Source organism: Cyrtonyx montezumae, unplaced genomic scaffold (assembly GCF_038088225.1).
Source record: "Cyrtonyx montezumae isolate F1298 unplaced genomic scaffold, pur_monq_1.0 scaffold_82, whole genome shotgun sequence".
In the NCBI taxonomy this organism is placed as follows: domain Eukaryota; kingdom Metazoa; phylum Chordata; class Aves; order Galliformes; family Odontophoridae; genus Cyrtonyx; species Cyrtonyx montezumae.
Genome location: NW_027072092.1, coordinates 1 through 22,068, shown reverse-complemented (window position 1 = coordinate 22,068; position 22,068 = coordinate 1). Strand labels below are relative to the sequence as shown.

The 22,068-nt window shown below is 67.7% G+C and overlaps 1 protein-coding gene across 1 annotated transcript; it reads right to left on the bottom strand.

Moving 5' to 3' along the window:
- Positions 1 to 1,262: 1,262 nt before the first annotated feature.
- On the bottom strand, positions 1,263 to 14,746 carry ARHGAP23 (Rho GTPase activating protein 23). Its single transcript, XM_065753840.1, is given in 31 exon segments — positions 1,263 to 1,529; positions 1,531 to 1,605; positions 1,608 to 1,851; positions 1,884 to 1,954; positions 1,956 to 2,142; positions 2,144 to 2,495; positions 3,757 to 3,850; positions 3,977 to 4,018; positions 4,140 to 4,265; positions 4,350 to 4,439; positions 4,526 to 4,599; positions 4,719 to 4,797; positions 5,117 to 5,272; positions 5,350 to 5,460; positions 5,619 to 5,745; positions 6,179 to 6,240; positions 7,285 to 7,485; positions 7,487 to 7,585; positions 7,702 to 7,755; positions 7,757 to 7,840; positions 8,072 to 8,129; positions 8,235 to 8,346; positions 8,464 to 8,622; positions 8,772 to 9,089; positions 9,092 to 10,046; positions 10,445 to 10,499; positions 10,586 to 10,664; positions 10,861 to 10,953; positions 11,580 to 11,604; positions 12,647 to 12,829; positions 14,421 to 14,746. Coding segments are annotated over 31 exon segments (4,698 nt in total). The 5' UTR covers positions 14,709 to 14,746; the 3' UTR covers positions 1,263 to 1,484.
- Positions 14,747 to 22,068: the final 7,322 nt, after the last annotated feature.

Genomic DNA, 22,068 nt, shown 5'->3' with positions numbered 1-22,068 from the left:
AGGGGTTTTTTTACTCGTGAGCTGTGGGGGTGGGGGGGGTTATGGGGGGGGGGGGGGAGCGTCTGTGTGTCCGTCGGGCGCCGGGGGGGGGAGTTGGGGGGGAGAGGGGGGGAGGGGATGGGGGGGTAGTGGCTGTGCGAAACGTCCGCTGTGTGTCTCGCGAACTCCCGGCACAAAGAGTTGCTGTTGATTTCGTTTATTTCCCCCCCCCCCTTCCCTTCCCCCCCCCCTCCCCCCACTTTTCCCTCTTTTTTTCCTTTTTTTCCTACTTTTTTTCTTTTCTATCAGAGTGTCCGGCTTTAATACGAATAAATAAAGACTTCTTTTTTTCTCTTCTCTCTCTCGATGGCGCTTTTTCTTACCCCTTACCCACCCTGCCCCCCCCCCCCCCCAATCCCCCACCCCTCCTCCCTTTCTCCCCCCCCCCCCCCCCTCATCCCTGGGGAAAGCACAGCAATGAGAGCACGAATAACCCCGAATCACCACTTTATTTCCGTTTATATAGACCAGGACTCGGGGGGGGGGAGACGGGGGCGGGGACGATCCGAAGCTGTGAGGGGGGGGAGGGGGGTGTTGGCATCGGGCAGACCCCGGCCCCCGGTGCAGGGGTGGGGGACACACACACACACACTCATGCAGAAGGGTTACAGAGTGAGTGGGGTCGGGGCTGAGCTTTGCACCGAGAGAAACGTCTTTAAAAATAAAGAAACTTTACAGCAAACATCGGCAAAACGTTACGGGAACGACGCAGAACGGAGCGACAGTGACTTCGACTTCATGCCCATCCCCCCCCCCCCTCACCCCCCCAAAAATAAACCTCCCACCCCGACCCCGGCAGAGCTGCGGGTCCCACAGTGTCCCCAGGGTGGTGGTGGCACCTCACCCCCTTCCTAAAGTGCTTCTGTTGGGGGAGGGGGGGGGTCACTGAGCGTGGGGAGATGGGTGGGTGAGGGGCGCGGCGGGGGGGTTGGAAAAGCGAGCTGTGACCTGTGGCAGTGCTGTCCCCAAACCCGCAGCGGTGGTCCCCCTCTTGTCACTCCGCTCCCTCCTAACCCCGAGACCCCCCCAATTCCTCCCCCCCCCAGTGCCCACCCTCCTGCAAGGCCACCGATGTCCCAGGTCCCTTCTCTTGATGGGGGGGGGGGGGGTGTCAGCAGCCTCGGCCGCAGCAGCCGGGGAAGGCGCCCGCACTTCTCATGGCCACGGCCGGGCAGCCCCGGGGGGGTCTGTGGGGGAGGGGACAGTGGGCTCAGCCCCCCACCCCCGCCCACTATGGGATTGGGGTTGGGGACAAGGTGGCTTCGTCCCTCCTGGGGCTGCACCAGAGCAAAAGGGAGAGCGTTAAATAACAGCACAATTAAATACAAGCACAAAGGCGAGTCCTTAAATTAAACCCCGTGCCCCCTCCACCCCAACCCATAACCTGGGGGGGGGGGGAGGGGGGGAAGGGGGGAGGGGAAAGGGCCGGCAGCAGCCCCAGGAGGTCACAGACACTGGGGGAAGCGCAGGGGAGGGGCGGGGCTGGGGCTAGCCGGGGGGGGTCCTGCTGCCGGGGGGGTCAGGACCCACGGGCCGAGCTTTGGTGGACTCCAGGCTGCTGAGGCCCCCGAGTCCGGATCGCGGCACTGCCCGGGGGGAACCGTCAGCCCCCCCCGCGGCCCCTTCCACTCGTTGAAGTTGAGGTCGGTGATGCCGCCGGGCAGCACCAGCACCGTGTGCCGCCTCCAGCGGCTCTTCCTCCTCCGCGTCTCCGGGGAGGGGGTCCTCCGCAGCCGCACCCCCGCGTCATCCACGGAGCCCCGCAGCCTCTGCCGGAGCTGCTCCCGCAGGGACGGCCGCACCGGGGGGGGTCCGACCACTCCCAGACCCTCATCTACAGCCGGGGGGGCGTCCCAGCAGGCGGGGGGCTGTCCCCCCCCAGCCGTGCCCTGCCCAGCTTCCTCCGGGCCAACGTGGTCGCACTGGATCAGGCGGTGGGAGCTGAAGGACGGCCGTGCGGGGGACGCCCTCCCGCCGCCCCCCACCCCCACTGGTGCCGCCCCCCCCTCCCCCACGCGGCTCTCCGTGTCCGTCTCCGCGTGGCTCAGCTCGCTGCGCTCATCGTCCGCCTCCTCACCCGCGGCTCTCGGCCACCGACTGCACCTCCATGGTGGACAGAGTGGAGTACCCCGACACGATGGAGCGGGCGTCCGCTGCCGGTTCCCTCCCGGTGCCGCCGGGCTCCACGCCGCTCTCCTTCCCGGTGCGTGGGGGTCCGCCGGGTCCCGGTGCCGCGGTCTCCTCCTGTCCCCGGCCCCGAGTGTCCCTGTGCTCCACGTCGTCGTCGGTGCTGCTGCCGAAGCACTCGGCCTCGCGCCACTTCCTCCTCTTGCGGGCGACGGCGGAGACGAAGGGGATGGCCGGGAGCTCACGGGGCGACGGCCACGTGCCCTGCGGGGACAGCAGCCACGGCTTAGGGTCGCGATGCACACCCCCGACCCCACTCGAGCGCTGCCCTCCTTCCCTCCATCCTCCCTCCCCTCCTCCTCCATCCCCAACCCCGGTCCCCTCTCACCTTCAGTTTGGCGGAGCCTCTGTGGGGTCGAGTCTGTAAAGCAGAGAGGAGAGGAGAGGAGAGGGTTAATGAGGCCCCGTGGGGTGGGTGCATGCTGGGGGGGGGGGGAACACATAGGGATATGCAGCTGGAAAGAGCTGCTAAGAGCCAGGCCATGGACCCAATGGGCACGGAGAGGGGCAGGGCACAGTGCTGCCACCACGGCACCACCAGGATGGGGCACTGCCTCAGTACCCACCCTGAGAACTGCAATGGGGCAGGGATGGGCTGAGCAGGGGGGGGGAGGGGCTAAGACAGAGCTGCGGGGATGTCCTGGGCTCCTGGGAGGGTTAGGGGACAGGTGGGGGTACGAGGAGACCGGTAAGGGTGGAGGGTGATGGGGGGACGGGAGGCAGCCTTGGCTCTGCCACAGTGTGGGGGACAACATGACAGGCACCCTCTCCCCCCCCCGCCCACTCCCCAGCCCGGGGATGGGTTAGCAGCTGCTCACAACGAGAGAGGGGGAGGCAGAAAGGGGGGTGCTGAGTTCTCCCCGAAGCACAGGGACCCCCGAGACCCCGAGCTGGCATGGCACCAACCCCAGTGGTGGCACTGCAGGGCTCCCACAGAGAGCTGGGGGAGAAGGAGGGATGGAGGAGTTGGGGCTTCCCCGGGGCACACGGCCCCCTGGGGGTGGGCAGGACAAGACCCCCCCCCCCCCTCCCACCCACCCCTCCTGTCCCCCTCTCTCGTGGTCGCCCGGAGGAATTAGTGCGTGAGCAATGCACCCAGAGCAACACTGTACCCGCTCTAGCTCTCGAGGAGGTCCGCTGGAGGAGGAAGAGGAGGAGGAGAGGAAGAGGACAGCACAGAGAAGTTCAAGGAAAGAACAACAGAAATCAGTCCAACATCGAAGTCTCCCAACATCCGGGCTGGCAGCATGAGCAGTGCAAGGTGGGGGGCAGGGAGGGGGCAGCAGATGGGTGCCACCCACTGGGGTTATGGGGACGAACAGTCACCGTGGGGGGGAGGGAGGGGGGCAGGATGGGACACCCAGATGTCCCCATTTCCCAGCAAGGAGAGTGCTGGGACATCGTGCTCTGGGACATCGTGCTCTGCACGCACAGAGCTGCAGTCACAGAGGCTGTGAGTGTGGGGACAGAGCAGGGGCAGAGTGGGGTGCGGGGGGGGGGGGGCATGCCATGTGGGGCGCAGCTCCTCACCTGGGGCATCGCCGGGCGCCGCGGTCCGGCCGATGTTGGGCAGCAGGTACTCAATGTTGGGCACGGACTGAGCCTCCTTCTCATCCACTGGAGTCTGCAGAAGGGATGGGGGGGGGACGAGGGGGGGGGGGGGGTCAGGGGTCAGCACTGTGGGTCTGAGGCGGGGGAGCAGCCCACCTGACCGTGCCCCCCCTGCACCCGCGCTCTCAGAAGGACTCACCTTCTCACCCTTGTCCTCCTTGTCGCTGAAGAACCAGTCTGACTGCAGAGAGAGATGGACAGTGGGGGGAGGGGGGTAAGAACCCGGTGGGGTGCAGCAGGACCCCCACCCCCCCCCCCCCTTGCTCCCCCCCAGCGCCGCCCGTGGGGCAGCCCCCACCTACGTGCTGGATGAGGGTCTCGACGATTTTGTAGCGGTCGGGCATGTGCGTCACCATGTCCGTCATGTTGTCCTCAGACGTCCTCACCAGCGTGGGGCCGAACACCAGCGCCAGATTTCGGGGTTCCATCTGCAACCGGAGCCGGGCTCAGTGCGTGCCCCCCTCCCCCCACCCCCCAAAACCCCACCCCCGCCCCACGCTCAGCCCCACTACCTTGTTCTTCTCCGAGTGGTCCGCGATGGTCTTCAGGTGACCCACCAGGAACTTGAGCGTCTCGTAGTAGTGCCCTGGAAGGTCCCGGATCTGCAGGAGGGCAGCGGGTCAGCTTTCTGCCGCCCCCCCCCCCCTCTTTCCCCCCCCCCTACACCCCCTGCCCCATCCCCCCCTACCAGCTTCCGCAGCGTCCTCATCCTCTCGCTGGCATCCTCTATCCGGTTGGCCTCGATGAAGTCGTTGTATTTATCTGAAAGGGACACAGAGGGCTCAGGGTTGGGGAGGCCGAGGTGCTGAGGGGCCAAGGGGGGCCGGGGGGGGGGGGGCCGGGGGGGGTCCCAGTGGGATTGGGGCACGGGAAGGACTCACCATCGGTGAAGAGGGGCTCGGGCAGCTTTCGGAAGAAGGATTTTAACAGACTGCTGATGACGTTCAGGTCCTGCCAGCGCTGTGGGGACAGAGGAGGACACTCAGAGGGACTGCACCGCCCCGAACCCCGATGCTGGTGGGAGGATGTCCCCAACCCAGGATGCTGACACCGACAGGGACACCATGCCAATGTCACCACGGCGGTGAGGACAGCAGGGGAAGGTGTGAGATGCCGAGGGACAAACGTGTCCCCGAGGTGTCTATGGCCACTACATGGCCCTGGCAGCACAGGGAAGGTCCTGACATGGGATGGGGACTGTGATGGAGATGAGGACCGTGATTAGATCTGGGGACCAGGACAACCCCAGAGACACCAGGACGGGGATGGGGACACGCACCTCATCCTGCAGGTTGATCTCGGTGGCTCCCTTGTTGAGCTGCTCCTGCAGGCTGGACACCACTGCATTGTTCCCAGGCACACGGTAGATGCCCATGTACTCCAGGCCACGGTCCTCCACCACCTTGCAGCAGGCTTCGACGATCAGGGGGACATTCTGGGGGGACACAGGGGGTGATGGAGGTGCCGGGGCCGTGAGGGGACCCCTGGGGCTGTCCCATCCAGGCACCGTACCTTGTTGTCCGGGGCGGGCTGGCAGTCCTCCAGCCTCACACCGAAGGCTCTAGGGGCAGATTTCTTGTTCTTCTTCATGATGTTGATGCCCCAAGGGGCTTTTTGCTGCTGCTTTCATCTGCAGAGAAAAAAAAGACCACCAAAACAACCCCCGGGACTATTAGCTATAGGCTCCAACAGCAAGAGCATCCCTGCTGCGTGCCGGCATCCCTCCCTGTGATGCTCTGCCGCGCTGGGGCTCTGCACACTGCAGTGGGGGGAGGATTTACCTTGGTGACGGCCGCATCCTGCCTCGGGGACCGGGGTGTGCTGGTTCCTGTCTGCTTCAGGAACTCGGCTCTGATCCCCAGCCCACGGGAGCCCTTGGGCGAGGAGTCGGGCTTGGCACCCGCCGGGCTGCGGGGAGAGCAGGGTCAGGGGGCACATGGGGGCTGAGGACTGTAGGTGGGTCCCCAAATTCCACCCTGCATACCCTGGCCTCTGCTAGCATGCCTAGCGTCCTCGCCCCGGCCCTTTGTGTGCTCGCGGGACCTTTCCTGCCCACTGCACCGACCCCACAGGGCAGCACTGTGTTCTTTGGGAACACCAGGGGAGCTCTGAGCTCTGCTCTGTGTTGCTCTGACTGAACAGGGCCCCTCCTGCATCCCAACTGGAGCAGCTGGGAGGTCTGGGTGCAGCCCCGTTACGAGATGCGCTGCTTTTGCTCCATCACTTGGAAATTTGGGTGAATCAAGAGCTCCGTGAGCGTGGTGCCACCACTCACTGGGACATCCCGGGAGGGCTGGAGGGAGGAGGGAGCCCCACTGTGCCCCACAGCGCCGGTGCGTACCTCACTTTGCGATAGTCGTTGAGCTTCTTGTTGATAAGCGCTTGGCTGGCAAAACCGGGGTCCTGGGGAGCGGAGACAAGAGGGGAAGGGAAGCTTGAGCAGCGCGTTCTCTGCAGGCACCGGGCAGAGCCACAGCCCACGGCCACCTCTGCTTCTCCTCACCACGAGGATTCCTGCCAGCCCCGAGCTGGGCTGAGCACAGCACCAGGGCCCCGTGCCCCGAAGTGGCACTCAGCACCGTGCCGAGCTCTGCGGTGCTCCTCACCACGGCGCACCGCGCATGGGGTCCGAGCCAGCTGCTAAGGCTCAAGGACCCATCCATCCCTGCACCTCCATCCTCCTGGACCAGACGCGCACGCTGTGCCCTACAGCACTCTGAGACGCACTCCTTTCTCCTCCCAGCCGTGGCACCGTGGGCCCCAGTGGGTGCCCACGCAGCTCCACGCGCTCCAACCCGGCGGTGCAGCTCCGCGCCCTCCAAACAGGGCCGTGCTGCAGCGAAACAGAGTCCACCCCGAGCTCCGCACGCCCCGCAGGGCTCGAGCCTGCCAAGCACAAATCCTGACACCAATCCGTGCCATCCCGACACCGCAAGCCAGCCGAGTGCTGGCACCACCAGCTCAGCACCGGCACCACCAGCTCAGCACTGCACATCCACACTCGGCGCAGCCCCTCGGGTGGAGCTAGCATCCCCTCTCTGACCCAACTGCACCACGCAGACCACCAGGAGCTCAGCACCGGCCCTGCCCTGCCCCCAGGAGCGGGCAGCACTGCAGGAGCACATCCAGCACGGGCAGAGAGCTCCGGATCTCAGCCGTGGGCCAACACACCCCACGCTACCAACGTGCCAGGGCTCCAACCGAGCCACGCAACGCTTCCTCTGCCGCCGCGCGACCGAACCAACGCCGCCGCAGCGGAGCAGAGCCCGCGATGCTCGAGAGCCGCAGCGCGATGCGCAGTGCCCGGCCGAGCTGAGCCACGCTCTTCTTGGAGCCCTGGGAGCACAGCTGGCCGCAGCCAGGGGAAGCAGCACAAGGCAAAGAGCCGGAGAGAGCCGTTAGCGCCGGGAGAGCCAGAGGCAGCCGGGAGCGCCGTGTGGCTCTCACCTCGCCCTCGGCCTTGCTGTTCTCCCTGATGACTTTGATCCAGGCCAGCATGTCTTCCCGATCCTCTGCCTGAAAGAGATATTCACAGAAGTCAGCGGTCGTCAGGCGGAAGACGTGCTTCCTCTTGGTCTCGCTGTAGGAGATGTCCACCAGGCACGCTCGGATGCTGATCGGCTGCTCCTCCTCACCTGGGGCCGGGGCCGCAGCTCACCGCCTCCCTCCTGTCCTTGCACAGGTACAGCGAGTGGGTGCGCAGCACCGCGAAGATGCGCTTCCACTGCCGGAGGCCTCCGCCAACTTTCTGCAGGGGGGGGGTGGGAAAAATGGGAACGGGGGTCACGGCCATCGGAGCTGCCCGTGGGGCACGCAGCGCCGGCCGGGATGGGAACCCCCCCCCCTTCCTTGACCACCCCGTACCTTCCCCTTTTTGGTGAGGATCTGCTTGTAGTGCAGCCAGCCCTCCTTCCTGACGTCGGCTGAACGTGACGTCCGACAGGTCGGAGGTGGAGTGCCGTTTGGAGCGGGTGTCTTCGGACGTACCGAGGCTGTCCAGAGACTGCGGGGTGGCACGACACAACACGAGGGGTCACGGGGGCTGGCACTGCCCGACGGGTTCACCCGGTGTCCCCAACCCCAGCAGCCAAGCAGAGACCGCAGGGTGATGTGACGCACAGGGAGATGGGGGGCTGGCATCGCTGCCACCGCCCCATGGATCCACAGCCCTGGTACCACCCCCCACAAACCCCAGCAGACGCTGCAAGCTTAGTACGGCCCCCCCAGCGCTCACCCCATCGGTGAAGAAGCTCCTCAGCATGCGGAGGCTGGGGACCCGGCTGGGCATCCTCCTGCAGGAAAGCACAGCCCCATGAGCAGGGAGGAGGGGTGGGGGGGTGTGGGGGGGGACGGCGGGGAGGGGACAGAGGGCTGCACGGTGCTCAGATCGACCCTACCTGAGGATCTTCCCCTCATCCCGGAACGTGTTCAGCCCATCATCGCACGACTTGGAGCGCTCGGTGGTGATGGCCAGCAGGTAGGAGGAGCGGCGGCCGGCCTTGATGCTGCCTGCGGGGGGGGTGGAGGGCACAGCACGTGGCCGTGGGGCTCAACGCAGTGCCACAGGGCACAGCCCTGCTCCTCCTGAGCTCCACGTGCGTCTCCCCCCCCCCCGGCCCCACTCACTGCAGTCCTGCGAGTAGTGCCGGCTTAGGGCGAAGGCGAAGGTGGGTGAGGAGGAGGGGCTGCTGGCCACGGCGGGCGCAGAGTTCATGGCACTGGAGACGACGGAGGAGGCGGGGACGTGCTTGGCCTTCAGGTCGATGCTGGGGCTGGTGGGCTCATCTGCGGGATGGGACGGGGTGGGAGGGTCAGAACGGAGCCCTCTACCCACTGTGCAGAGCCACGCCGGCCCCACTGGGGGAGCAGCTCATGGCAGAGGGGAGAGGGGGCCCCCCCAGCACCCACGGCATCGCAGCAGCGCATCCACTCACCGATGAAGGGGATGGATGCCAGCGAGTCCTCGGGGGCGGCCAACGGGGCCACGCACCGGCCCCCCCGCTCGCCCAGCGTCCTCTCCTCTCTGCCTCCAGCTGCGGGGGGGTCACGGCTGTCTGCCCCCTCCTTCCCCTTCTCAGCCAACGCAAAGTTCATCTGCCGCAGCGGGGGCTGCGCCTTGCGGCCCGTGGGGGGTTTCTGCCGCAGCACCACTTCCTCGCGTCGCTCCTCTGCCACGCGGCTGCACCCCGAGCTCTGCTCCCGGGGGGGGTCGGGGGGAGGCGGCTGGGGAGGGGGGGTCCCAGGGGGGTGTGTGCGATGCTGAAGGTGGGCAGCCCCCCGAAGGTCGGGTCGCGGAAGGACAGGGCGTGCAGCAGCCCGGTGCGGCGCTGGAAGGACGGGCTGTAGCTGCGGTAGCCGACGTAACCCGAATCGTCCACGCTCTGCAGGTTGGGTTGAGACGGGTGCTTCTGCACGGCCGGATCCCGCGTGGGGGGGGGAGGGGAAGACGACGAGGAAGAGGAGGACGGCGCGAAGGAGCCGTGAGCTCCGGGCTGCCCCGTGGCTCTGCAGATCCTCTCGGGACGCCACGCGGTGCGGTCGAAGCGCGGGGAGAGCAGAGCTGCTGCGGGCGGCAGAGCCTCCATGGAGCGGCCGCACCTGCCCAGGTGATGCTCGGATCGCGCCCGGTGCTGCGCCCACACGTCGTGCTTGGGCTGCAGGAGGGTATCGTGCGAAGCGCTGTGGGGCCAAACCCTTTGGGGGGCCGAGCCCCCCAACCTGTCCTGGGACACGCTGCGGGAGCGGGGCGGCATGGCGTGCCGGCGCTCCTCCGAGGCGCTGCGGCGCGGCTCCTGGCTGCACAACCACCGGGACAGTGCCCGCTGGCATTCCTGGCGGCCCGGTGCCCTCACGATGCCCTCACGGGGGCTGCAATGAGTCCGGTGTTCTGTCACGTGCTTGGGGGTCCCGTAGGGAAGAACGCGGCCGTGGGGCAACGTGGGGTGATGAGGGGGAAGAACGGCGCGTGGATCGTCCGGGCGGTGTGCGGGGCTGCCCCCCGGGTTGATGTGGGTGGAGCTGTGTGGGGTTGAAGGGACGGCGGGGTGCGGGGTGCGGGGGTCCGGTAGTGTGCTCGGGGGGGGCTCAGAGCCCCGTGTCTGGAAGGGGTACGTCTTGCGTGGGTAGCAGATGGGGGGGGGCTCGGGGATGCTCTGAGCCCCTCCGGAGTATGGCTCGTTCCCCTTCAGGTAGGCGTCCTGCGAATAGGCCTGTGGAAATGGGGGGGGAGGGGGGTCAGACTTAGGGGTGTCCACTCCCACCCTGGGGTGTCCCGCAGCCCTCAGTACTGCTGCCCCACGTCCCCCCACCCCAGTGCTGTCAGCACCGGTCCCTTCTGCTCTCCCCACCACCACCACACAAAGCTGCCCCCTCTCACCCCCTCACCTTCCCCCATCCCAAAACAGCCCCCCCACCCCCAGCAGGGCTGCCAGACCACCCTGTCCCCTTGGGCTGATGCGTGAGGACAGCAGCATGAGAGCCCCCAGCAAACAGAGCCAGGAACCCCACTGCACCACTGTAAGGTCTGCACACCAACGCTGGTGCCACTGGGACCCCCGGGACCGGGGGAGGGGGCTCAGGGCTATCACGGGAAGGCAGCGGGACTCACCAGCTGGAGGATGTCCTCATCTTTGGGCATGATGGAGAGCTCCAGCACGTTGTCACTGCAGAGGGAGGGGGTCAAGAATGGACACGGCACACACCCTACAGCCCCTCCCTCCCCATCCCCCTCCCTGGAGCAGGAACTCACCTGTTCTGGATGAGAGCGATGACCTGCGAGTAGGTCTTCCCAATGATGCTGTCCCCATTCACCTTGACCAGCCTGTCCCCTGTGGGGTGTGGGGGGATGGGGGACAGCGTCACCCCCCGGCGAGTGCTGGGTGCTGGCACCCAGGCATCCCCTCACAGCAGAGAATGCAGGAACGGGACCAAAACGGGGCCCGTGTCTGTGGGGTGGAGGGGTGTGGCACGGTGCAGCCCCCCACCCCACACCCCAAACCTCCGCTCCCTCTGCGTGCTGCTCACCAGTGCGCAGCCCTGCTTGGTGTGCCGGGCCGTCCTCACGCACGTTCTTCACAAAGATGGTGTCCATGGGCTCCAGGCGGCTCCGGGGGGGACCTGCCCGTGGGGGGTGGGTGGTCAGTGAGACCCCAGCACGGCTGGGTGCTGTGAGCAGCAGGCCAGGAGCTCGCGGGGCACGCAGCATGCACTCCATGCGTGCATCATGCCCACCCATCATGCCCACACCCCACACGTGCTCCTCACACCCCGCTGTGCTTTTTGCATGCCACCAAAGCAGCCCCAGCTCCTCCCCATGCAAACGGCATCCCTCGCTGCACGCCGGCAGACAGGCGGGGTGGGGGGGACTCAGTGCCAGTGTGGCATTGCTCAATTCCTTGTGGGCTTCCCCACCCCCCCAACCCCATCCCCAGGGGCACCCAGCACTGGGGCTGTCTGCCCCACAGCCCTCCCAGCCCCGTGGTGTCTCGTCAGCCCGGCAGCGCAGCGATGCGTTCTGACGCCCTTCACATCCGCTCCCATCACTGACGGCTGCGGAGCAGTGAGGACACGGCCCCGTCCCCGAGCACCCACTGCCACAGAGGGACGTCCCCCTGTGGGCACAGAGCCCCACGACCCCCGACAGAGGGAAGCAGGACCCCCACGTCTGCCTGCTTGTCCCCACACTGCCACTGAGGGCTGCTGCTCTGCCCCCCCACGCCGGGTGCCCGCAGGTCGGTGCTTACCTGCTCGGTTCCCATTCTCCTCCTCCTGCCAAGAGAAGAGAAAAGCAGTGATTTGGCAGCTGGGACAGGGTGGCAGCAGTGCCTGCCTGGGGGGGCACGGCAGGGCCCATGCCCCCCCCCCCTCTGGCTGGGACAGCCTCGGCCGCTGCCCCTCATGGATCCATCCTCTGCAGGCTCAATTAACTCGTGACACGGACCTGGGTGGGCTGTCACCCATCTGGGGCGGCGGACAGCCACTGCATCCGCTGGGAGGGGCATGGTGATGGGGCCAAGGCAGCCCCCCCCCCCCCAAGCGATTTTTGACCCAAGCACCTCTGACGGATGGCACTGGCTCAGCTCCGCCAGCTCCAAGCTGGGATGCAGCCGTGGTGAGCACAGGGCAGACAGAGCCCTACGAGGCACTGGGAAGGGACAGATCTCCACGTGGGAGAGGAGCAGAGGGCTGAAGGCATCTCCCCACTGCACAGAAGGAGGAGGGGGGGGATGGGCTGCGTGCCCCCCCCAACACACAGACAGGACACTGCTGTCAGCACATCGAGCTGTGACGTGGAGCCACTGAGGTTCCCTCGAGGCACGGACTCACCCAGCCCGGCCCTGGGCTCCCCCGAAAGACGCTGACATCAGATGTGGCGGTGCAGGAGAGCCAGGAATGCAGAGCTGCCACCCCCCATCCCGCTGAGTCAGCACCACCGAAACTCAGCCCCCAGAGCCCGCACCGCCCCGGGCACCCATGGGTGCTGCAGCAGCCGCACCCTGCACCTCCAGCTGGGCTCGGCTCAACCCAAAAGCACTCACAATGCTTCCCAGCCCCGCTGTGCCAACACAGCTGTGACACACACGCGGCGAGGCCACGTCCCCGACCCTGCACTCCCGGCACAGAGGAACCCAAAGGGACCAAACGGGAGCAGCGTTCTCCCAACAGAGGGCACAGAGGAGCTGGGAACCCCTCTGACAGGTCCTGACAGGGCGCTGCGTCTCCGTGCTCAGCATCCATCCGGCTCCTGATCTTCAGGGCCACGTTCCCTCCCCCCCCCCCCCCCCACAACCTCCACCCCTCCAGTCCTTACCTTGGAGGGGGAGTGCACTGCCGACTCGGGGGGGTAAACGATGAAGTGGCGGAGGGTGAAACCAAACCCCCCTCCCTGCGAGCTCTTCCGCAGCACCACCGTCTTCGGGCCCCCCCAGGGGAAGGACCCCTCCAGGGGCACGTTGTCATTCGGGGACGCCCCATCCCTGCGGCCCGGCGTCGGCTGCGGGGACAACAACGGGGGGATGTCACATCTGGGGGGGGGGGAGATGTCACACTGTGCCCCACGGTGGGGGGGCTGTGATCTGCCCCTAGGAAAGCCCTCCTGACTTCCAGCCCCACTGCACGAATGGCAGCTCACAGAGGGGGAAAATAAAGAGGGGGGGTTGGAATGAGCTGAGCTTGGGGTACGGATGGGACCTGGAAGGGGACAGCTCGGGGGGGGGGGGGAGCACAGAAAACAGAATACATGATGGGGTTGCGACAGGGAGATAACCCAGGAGGGGTCCCCCCCCTCCCCCCGAGTGTGGCAAAGTGATGAATGGGGAGAGATGAGGCAGAAGCCAGGCGGGGAGGGAAGAGGGACACAAAGGGCCGAGGCACAAAAAGCCTTTGTCTCCGCCTGTGCTGAGCACGGCCTTTCCGCTGCCGGTGGGTAAATGGGGCTCCTGCCCGGTCCCGGTGTGGGGCCGGGGCTCTCTCGCAGGGGGAGGGCACAAAGCGGCCCCACATCCCCCACCGAAGGGCTCTCACATCCTCCGGCAGCAGCAACCCCAGGCACCCCGATCCCAAAAGCACAGGGAGCGCTTGAGGACACCCCAAAGAGCTGCCCCCCCCCCCCCCCCCTTCCATCTCACCCACCCCCTCCCCACCGAAGGACGCCCGTCCCCATCTGCGCCCTCCATTGTGTCGGCCGCCGGCACGCCGGATTATTTTTAAGCTGACAGCTGAATGTGCCCCGCTGACGGTGAGCAGCGCAGACAGAGCTCCGCCAGCACGCACCGGCACCGACCCCACTGCCACGGGGACACGCGTCCCCGCGCCACGGACACGGCCACCCGCCCCCCCCCCCACCCAGGAGCATCCCGCACGCCGGCACGTCACCTGGAGGGGACAGCAGAGCGCGAGGACCCCGTGCAATGAGACGCTGCAGTTGCGGCCCCACCCCCCCCCCAACCCGCGCAGCCCCTCATTCACCTCCCCCCCCCCTAAAAAGCCGCAGGAGATGCGCTGCGTGGAGCTCGCCCCCCCCCCCCCCCCCGGACCGCTCCGTTCGCACCGCTTCTGCCCCCCACGTCCAACTTTCGCTTGGGGACCACCCCACGGGGACACGGCTCTTGGTCCCGCTGCCACGGGTGGGGACATGGGTTCCCCCCCCACCCCTCAAGGCACAATCCCAGCCCCCCTCGGCTCTTCTGTGAGCTCCCACTCCCCCACGCAGTCCTCGTCACCCCGTGCTGTCATCTCAGCCGTGGGTCCCCACTCCCCACGATCTGGGGTTTGCTGGGCTCTCTCCCACCCCCCCCACCCCCACTGCCCCCCTCCCGGAACCCAAAGCTCTGTGAGGGGCACAGGGACGTGGGGGGTCGGTGCTGCCCCCCCTGACTCCACGCCCTCACCCTCAGCATCTCCTCACGCGTGACCCCACGGGGAGCTGCCACGGGCGTCCCACGTCCCACCGAATCCTCCTGGGGAGTGGGGGGGGGGGGGGGGGCACGTTGAGACCCCAGGCAGCGCTCACCCACCCCGGATCCCACAGCACGGGGCACACAACGCCGAGCCGCCCCCTCCCCCCCCGCCCCACGGGTGCTCACCCGACGGCTTCTGGCGGTGCGTGGGGCCGCGGGGCCGTGCGGTGGTGCTCCGGGGGGGCGGCGGGAGGGGGGGGGTCCGGCCGCACACCTCCGCACGCTGCTCAGCCAAATGCAGCGCGGTTCGGGAGAGCTGCAGTCCACCCCGACGGCGCGTTCACAGCCCCAGCCCCTCCCGGATCGCTCCACGCTCCACAACGCTTTGCTCACCACCGCCACGGGGCTGGGGGCCGCGGGGGGGCCCCGTGCAGCCCTGCGGAGCCCCCGCTGCCCTCCGCCCTCCTCCACCATCGCGCGGGGCCACGCTCCGTCCCACTGCCGAGCGCGGCTGGCTCGCAGGGCGGGGGCCTTGGTGGGGGGGGGGGGGACGTAGGGGGAGGCTCCCGCTCCGACTCCAGCTGCTGGCAGCGTTCATCGCCCAGCCCCAGTCACCCCCCCCCCCCTAAGTTTTGCTTCACGTGCACTTTCCCTTTTTTTTTCTTTTTTTTTTTTTCCTATCCACCCCCTCCTTCCTACCCCCCCCTCCTTCCTACACCCCCCCCCCCTCCTCACCCCCCTCGGGCGGTATCCCAACCCCCGCTTCCTCCTCTCCCCCTCCCAGCCCCTTCCTTCCTTCCTCCTCGCACCGCAGCGCTCCGGGCGGTGCTGGGGATGCGGTGACAGCGCGGGGTGCCCCCATCAGCCCCTCCGTGCCCCCTCCCACTCCCAAAATGGGGGGGAGCCCTCTAAAAACACAGCGGTGCCGCCTCCATTTGGGGGATGCTCCGGGAGGGGCACTGCCCTCGGCCGTGCAGGAGCAGAGCACCGAGCAGCAATCCACGCTCATCGGCAGCACCTGGAGGGGGGGTTTGGGGGGGGACACGCAGCTAGGGGATCACGGGGACGCTCCACTGAATGGGGGAGGGGTCCCATAGCGCTGGCTGAACGAATTGCCCTTCCCATCCCACCCCATTCCCCATTTATGCCACCTCCCCCCCCTCAACTATGGCATCCCAAAAAAAAAAGAGAAAGACAAAAACCAGAGCCCAGCAGAGGCGGCAGGGGAGCGAGGAAGAGGAAGGACGAGAGGAAGGAGCGGGAACCCCCCGGGACATCATCCCGGGGTGAGGGGGGGGGGCAGCCCCGATGTTCCCAGCCCTATGCCGGGGGCTCCGACACCGCATTCCTGCCGCGCTGCAGCCGCGGGGAGGCACGTGCGGCCGCGCCGGGGAAATACCGGGCATTGCTGGGATTGCAGCCCCGACCGCGGCCCCCTCCCCTCCTCCGCCCCCCCTCGAAGGTCCCACCCCCGGGCAGCGGCTGCCGGCGACGGGACGGTCCCCACCGCACCATCAGCGCTCCGGTGCCCCGCACGTCCCCCTCCCCCTCCCGGGCCGATGTGCCACGTCCCTGTCCCAGACAGCCCCGCGGGGGGGGCAGGTTCAGCGGGCCGGGGTGGCCCCCCAGGCCCCGTCTGCTCGCCCCGCAGCGCCGTCCCACTGTCTCTGTGCCAACACCCCCGGGAGAAATTGGGGCACGGAGACGTGGGACGCACATCTCTGTCCCGTCCCCCCCCCCCCCCACGCTCCGGGGCACCCCCAGGGTTCCCGGTGCTGTGTCAGGGGTCTCCCGTAGCCCGCCCACCGCCCCCATCACCCCCCCCACCCCCCCTCGGGGGCAGCTCGGCGTGTCCCGGCAGGCAGAGCCGGGCTCCAGCTGTCGGTGCCAGCAGATGGGGGGGGGGGGGGGTCACTATCCAGCGACCCACTGGGACCAGGTGAAGTGGGCTGCCCCCCACCCCCCCGGGCAGCCAGAGCCCGACACATCGGGCCACCACGAGGGCCCCCAGTGCTCATGCACGGCCCCAAATGGGGGGAGGCCGCTCCCCCCATGCACATCAGCACCAGAGCAGCACCGGGGATGGGGGGGGTGGGGGGGGACACAGCTCGGATACGGATCTGACCCCATCACCTCCGCCCTCCCCAGCAGTGCTGAGCTCATGGGATGGGGTTGGAGGAGGTTTGGGGAGGGGAGGGGTCGGGGGGGGGGGGTCTGCTTGCCCCAGGCCGAGTGCAGGATGGGCCCCAGTATTGTTCCCGCAGCCCAAACTGGGAAAGGTCAGGCGGCGTTCGCGGGGGCAGATTCCCCCCCCCCCCCGAGGAATGCGAGAGCGCCTGGATGCCCTCCAGCACAACCCGGTGTTTTGCACAGGAGCGTCCTAAATATACAGCCAAGTGGGGGCAGGGGGGGGCTGCAGCGTGCTCCCGGCCCCCCCCCCCCCGCCCCCCGGCCCCTCCCCATGTCCCAGCTGCAGCAGCATCCCTTGGCATATAGAAGAGGATAACGTCACAGGGACAGAGGGGCGGCCTGCAGCCACCACTGCGTGGCTCCGCTCTGCCCCACCGGCCCCGAGCACGCGGGTTTGGGGGGGGCGAGAGGGCAAATGTTAATCCCTCCTGAAAAGCAAGCTGAGATTAGGGTCAGAAAGATGAGGTTCTAATAGGATTTTCAGGGAAGAGAAAGCCCTGTGGAGGCAACAGCTGATTTTCAGCCCTTATATGGCAGCATCTCACAGTTCCCACCTGTGCTGGGACCATGGGGATGGGGGGGGGGACACACGGGACACGTCCAGGTCGCCCCGTAGTACAGGTGGTGTTGGGGACGCAGCTATAGGGGAACATGGGGATGCTCCATTGGGCAGTGGGGTTGGGGGAGGTGGCACTGGGATGGGCACATGCAGTGACAGTGGCAGAGAGCGATGGCCGGGCAGGTGGGGGGACACGTGGCTTCGCCCCCGACATCCCAAAAAGCTGCTCCTTTTTACACTGGTACCCAAACACTGACATCGGGACCCCACCTTCCAGCCCCACACTGCCTGCTCTTCCCCACAGCGTGGTCACACCGGGTCCACCTGGACCCCGAGAAACCTGGGGGGCACAGCCGGGACCCCACCCCACCGCCCAACCCCTCCCACATCCTCCTCCTCCTCCTCTGCCCCCACGTCCTAAAAGCTATCGGCGGCGAGCCCTAGAAAAGTAACGGGATTCTGCTTCCTGTTTTTCCCGGTGGAAACCCTCAAATAGAAGCTGGCCCCACGGCTGTGAGCGTTTCGGGTCTCCGGTGGGGGGGGGGGGGGGTGGGTTTCGGCTCTGTGAACAATGAACCGTTTCCTGCGGCGGCTCCGGGGGCACTCCGTGCTCAGCTCCCGTTCCGCGACGGAAAACGCGATCCCACCGCGGGGTCGGGGGCACTGCCGGCGCTTCCAGCTCCGCCCCATAGCGGGTGGGGGCCGAGGGGGGCGGGGGTCGCGTCCCGTAGCCCTCGCACCCATTGGGGACCCCACGGCTGAGTACTGCACGGGGATGCGGCCCCGCGATGGGGGGGGGGGTGGGGATTGGGGGGTGGGGGGGTCCTGGGAGGGAAGAACTGCGGGAGGCACACAGGGAAAGCGCTGGCTCCTGCCCCTCATCACTAAAAATGGGGCGTTTTGGGGGGGTCCTCTGCTAAATGGGGCTGGAGGCAGAACTGGGGATGCAGCTCAGGGGATTTGCGGCACCGGGACCCGGTGGTGTTTCCCATCACCCCACGCTGCCCCGCAGCCTACACACATCTGTGCACACCACCTCCCGGCACCCCCACGTCCCCCCCCCCCCCCGTATCGCCCCATCCCGCGCTACTGCCTCCCCCCCCCCCCCCCCCCCCCCGGGGACATCGCCGCCCACCGCCGGCACCACACCACTCAGCACCAGCGGGGACCACGCTTCACCCCAAAGCGCTGACACCGCAGCCCCCCCCGCCCCCCCCCCGCCTCACGCCGCGGCTCAATAGCCCACTATGTGCCACAATAGCGCGATTGTCCCCCGGCGCCACCGGGCCCCCTCCCACCCATCCTCGTGGGCCGCCCCACGCGCTCGGTTTCATCAACGGCCCCACTGTTGCCTCCGGCACCGCCGCCCCACAGCCCACACCTGCGCCCTTGGGGCGCGCCCCATAGCGGCGGTGCCCTCCCAGCCCTCGGGGCACAGGGCAGGTGCTGAGCTCCGGGCCCCACTGGGACGGATGGGAGATGGGGGGGGGATGGGGGGGGGGGGATACGGGTCCGCCCCGATGGGAGCACCGCTGACACCGGGCTCTGCCCCCCCCCCTCCCCCCCCGGGCTCAGGGCAGGATCGGTTTGGGCCACTTTCTGGTGACTCACCCGTCGGGTTTCCACCTCTCTCTTCCTTCCCCCCCTGCCCCCCCCCACGGCTCGCTCACATTTTCCCCTTGCTCAGCTCTTCGAGAGGACGTGTCCGCCCCAAATGCACCGACCCCACACCCAGCGGTGTGTGGGCTGGGGTGTGGGGCGATGCCCTCGGGGGGGGGGACCGGGAGGGGGCTGGGGAGCCCGGGGGGGGCACGGCCCCAAAAAGCCCTCCAGCACCCAAAGCAGCAACCACAGCCCCCCCACCCCCAGCGCCGCAGACAGAGGTGCTGCTCAGGGAGGCAATTAAGGAGACTTCATGAACCCGTGGGGTCCAACACCCACGGAAAAGGGGCTGGGAGCAGCACGGGGCAGCCCGTGCCGTGGGAGCCGGGGTCGGTGCGGCCGCCGCAGGCAGTGGGGTCGATAGTTTCCAACTTGAGTGCTTAAAATAGGTCATCTATCTCCGCTCCTTTCAAACCAGGTCCACGCCGCCTGCCAACCACGAACTTGGTTTATTCATGGGACGGCACCGGCTTGAAACCTGATCTCGGTCAGTCGGTTGGGGTTGGGTTTTGGGTGGGTTTTTCTTTTTTTTTCCTTCCCAGAGAAAAACAGAGCATCCCGGAGCACCCCGCACCCTCCGCTCCGTCCCCATCCCCACCCCACGCTCAGATCCACGCGCTGCCCCCAAAGCAGAGCCCCAAGGGCTCATCCACGCCCTCAGCTTTCCTTCTGCGTGCTGCAAACGACGGCACTTTGGGGACACTCAAAGTCACCCGGGTGGGTGTCACCCCGTGGGGGTGGGTGCGGGGGGGGGAGGGGTCCCACGGTGGGGGACCCCACAGCACTCAGTGCCACGCCCCGAGCTCGCTGCCAGGTTTGCAGCTTGCCAGGCAGCGTGGCAGCCCCGAGCACACGCTTTTCCTGTCTTTCAAGTTCAGGGTTCAGAAAGAAGGGAGTTAAAATAAAACAACAACAAGCCGAAAAAAATAAATAAATAGATAAATAACCAACCAGCAGCGCCTGGAAATGGGGACGGGGGAGGCAGATGGAGGAGGGTTTGGGACCAGAGGGGCTGCGTGGTGTGTGTGCCCCACAGGCAGAGCGGGTCCTGTGCCCCCCCCCCCCCACACCACACTCAGTGGGGGGGAATGGTTGAACCATTCACACTGAGCTCCCCACGTCCCCGTGTCACCGCCGGCCCTGCTGTCCCATCCCCCCCCCCCCCCCCCGGCCCCCAACACTCACGGAGGGCACAGTTCACCCCAAAACGAAGCGGGAGGAGACATCGCAACACCCCCTCACCCCAAATCCCAACCCCAAAGAGTCAGCGCGGAGGAATCCGAAGGGAAACCGCGATTCACGCCCAGCCGCTGCGGGAAGCAGCGCTCCCCATTTCTCAGACGTTTCGCACGGCAATTAATCCTCCGAGGGCGGTAATTACCCCCAGCGGGGCCGGGGACGCCGAGTCCCTACAACCAGCAGCAGAAAGCCGGGACCCCAAACCGTCCCCCCCCCCCACCACCACCCCACGGCGGTGTCCCCATCCCCGTCCCCACCCCACGGCTCCACCGGCGCTGGGAGCAGAGCCGCCCCATCGCTCCGACGGACGGACCCGGTGCCACGATCCGCTGCCACCCGGCACACGGGACGGATCCCCCGGGATCGGCATCACCCGTGGGGCCGCCGCCCAGCCCCCCTCCCGGTCCCCGTCTCCCCCCTCACCCCCCCCCCCCCCCCGAGGGCATCGCCCCACACCGGCCCCGCTCCGCTCACCGCGGGCGGTGGGATCCCGACCAGGCAGAAGGCGATGCCATTCATCGGACCGCGGGGCCCGGCGCGGCTCGGCCCGGTTCCGCACGGCTCGGCTCCGCTCGGCTTGGGCTGGGCCGGCCCAGGGCACGGCCCCGGTTACTGCTCCGCCTCCTCCGGGTGCCGGCTGCGGGAGGGGGCGGGCACGGCTCAGCCTTCCCCGGCGGCACGGGGCGGCACGGCACGGCTCGGTTCGGCACGGCACGGCTCAGGGTGCCCAGAACCGGCAGCAGAAAGGGCACAGCGTGGGGACACGCGGGAATAGGGCGGAGGGGGACAAGAGGGGACGGGGGTCAGCGGGGGACAGCAGCACGGGGACGGAGCGAGGGGACCGGGGGGGGGGGGGGACACGAGGACGGGAAGCGCCCAGGACAGAGGGACGGGGACGGAAACACCGGGCGGGGGCCACGGAGGGACAAAGGGTGACGCAGAAGCACAGGGAAAGGAAACGGCGAGGCCGGGAAACGGGCGGACCGACGGACAGAAGGACGGGGCGGACCGACGGACGGCGTCTGGTGGGGCTCGGAGCACGTGGAGCGCGGCCCTCCCCCCCCCCGCGCTTCACCTCGGGGTTCAGTGCGCGGTGGGGACCCCGTGTCCCGCACCCACAGACACTGGAACGGCCTCTTTGGGGTTGGGGGGGCCACGAAATAATTCCTTCCCCGCGGAGGAGGGAAGCACAGCAGCTCCTGTGCCCTCGCCACGCGGGACACATCGGAGAAACGGGGGTGGGGAGGGCAGCAACCGGCGGACGCTCTCTGTGCCACCCCCGGCTCGAGGTGTCAGCCCCCCCCCCCGGCACGTGCTTGGACTTCACATGACGCCATCGAAATCCGCACCAACAGCGCTTCCATGGGAGAAACCAAAACATCACCGCCAGAACCGACGGCCCCGGGATGGGGGGAGGGGGGAACGCTGCTGCCACCCCTGAACCCTAAATCCAGCCCTCGGGGGAGGGGCTGGGGGACCAACCCACATGGACAGTCCCAACCCCAGGGATCGCCCAGCCCCACTGTGGGCTCTCTGCAGAGCCCCCCCCCCCCAGCTCTGGGCACCCCCCAACCCCACTGCAGCCATCCCAGTCGGCCGTGCCCCCCCCTCCCCGCTCACACCGCCATCCCGGGGGTCCTCTGCAAAAAGGGGGTCACATTCTGCTGCAATCCCTCCTCCCCCCCCCCAGTGGAACCCAGGGCAGAGAAGCAACAAGCAGGGGATGGGGGGGGGGGGGGGGGGTCACCGACCCAACGGTGCTCCCGGCCCACATTTTCCACGCGGGTCTCCGAGGACAGAGGTGGCACCACGCATCCAGCCGTGCCCGCCCCCCCCCAACCCTACAGCACTCTTTGTCTCTCCCGGCCCCACCCCGGCACCGAGACCCCACGTCCATAGGAAGGGGGGGGCACATCCCCCTCCTGTCCCAAACACCACCACGACGGCATCGGCATCAGGGTTAGACCACCCCCTCCCTCTTCCCCCCCCCCCCCCCCCGTGCCCCTAATCCCGGCCCCACCCGCAACAGCAGCAGCTGAAGCACTGAACCCCCGGCACTGACCCCCCCCCCCCCCCGCGGAGCCGCTCCCAGACAAAGGGAACGGGGGGGGGAGATCGAGGTTGGGTGTTATTATTATTTTAAAACCTAATCCTACGAATTACAAAGAAAAGCAGCCGGAGAGG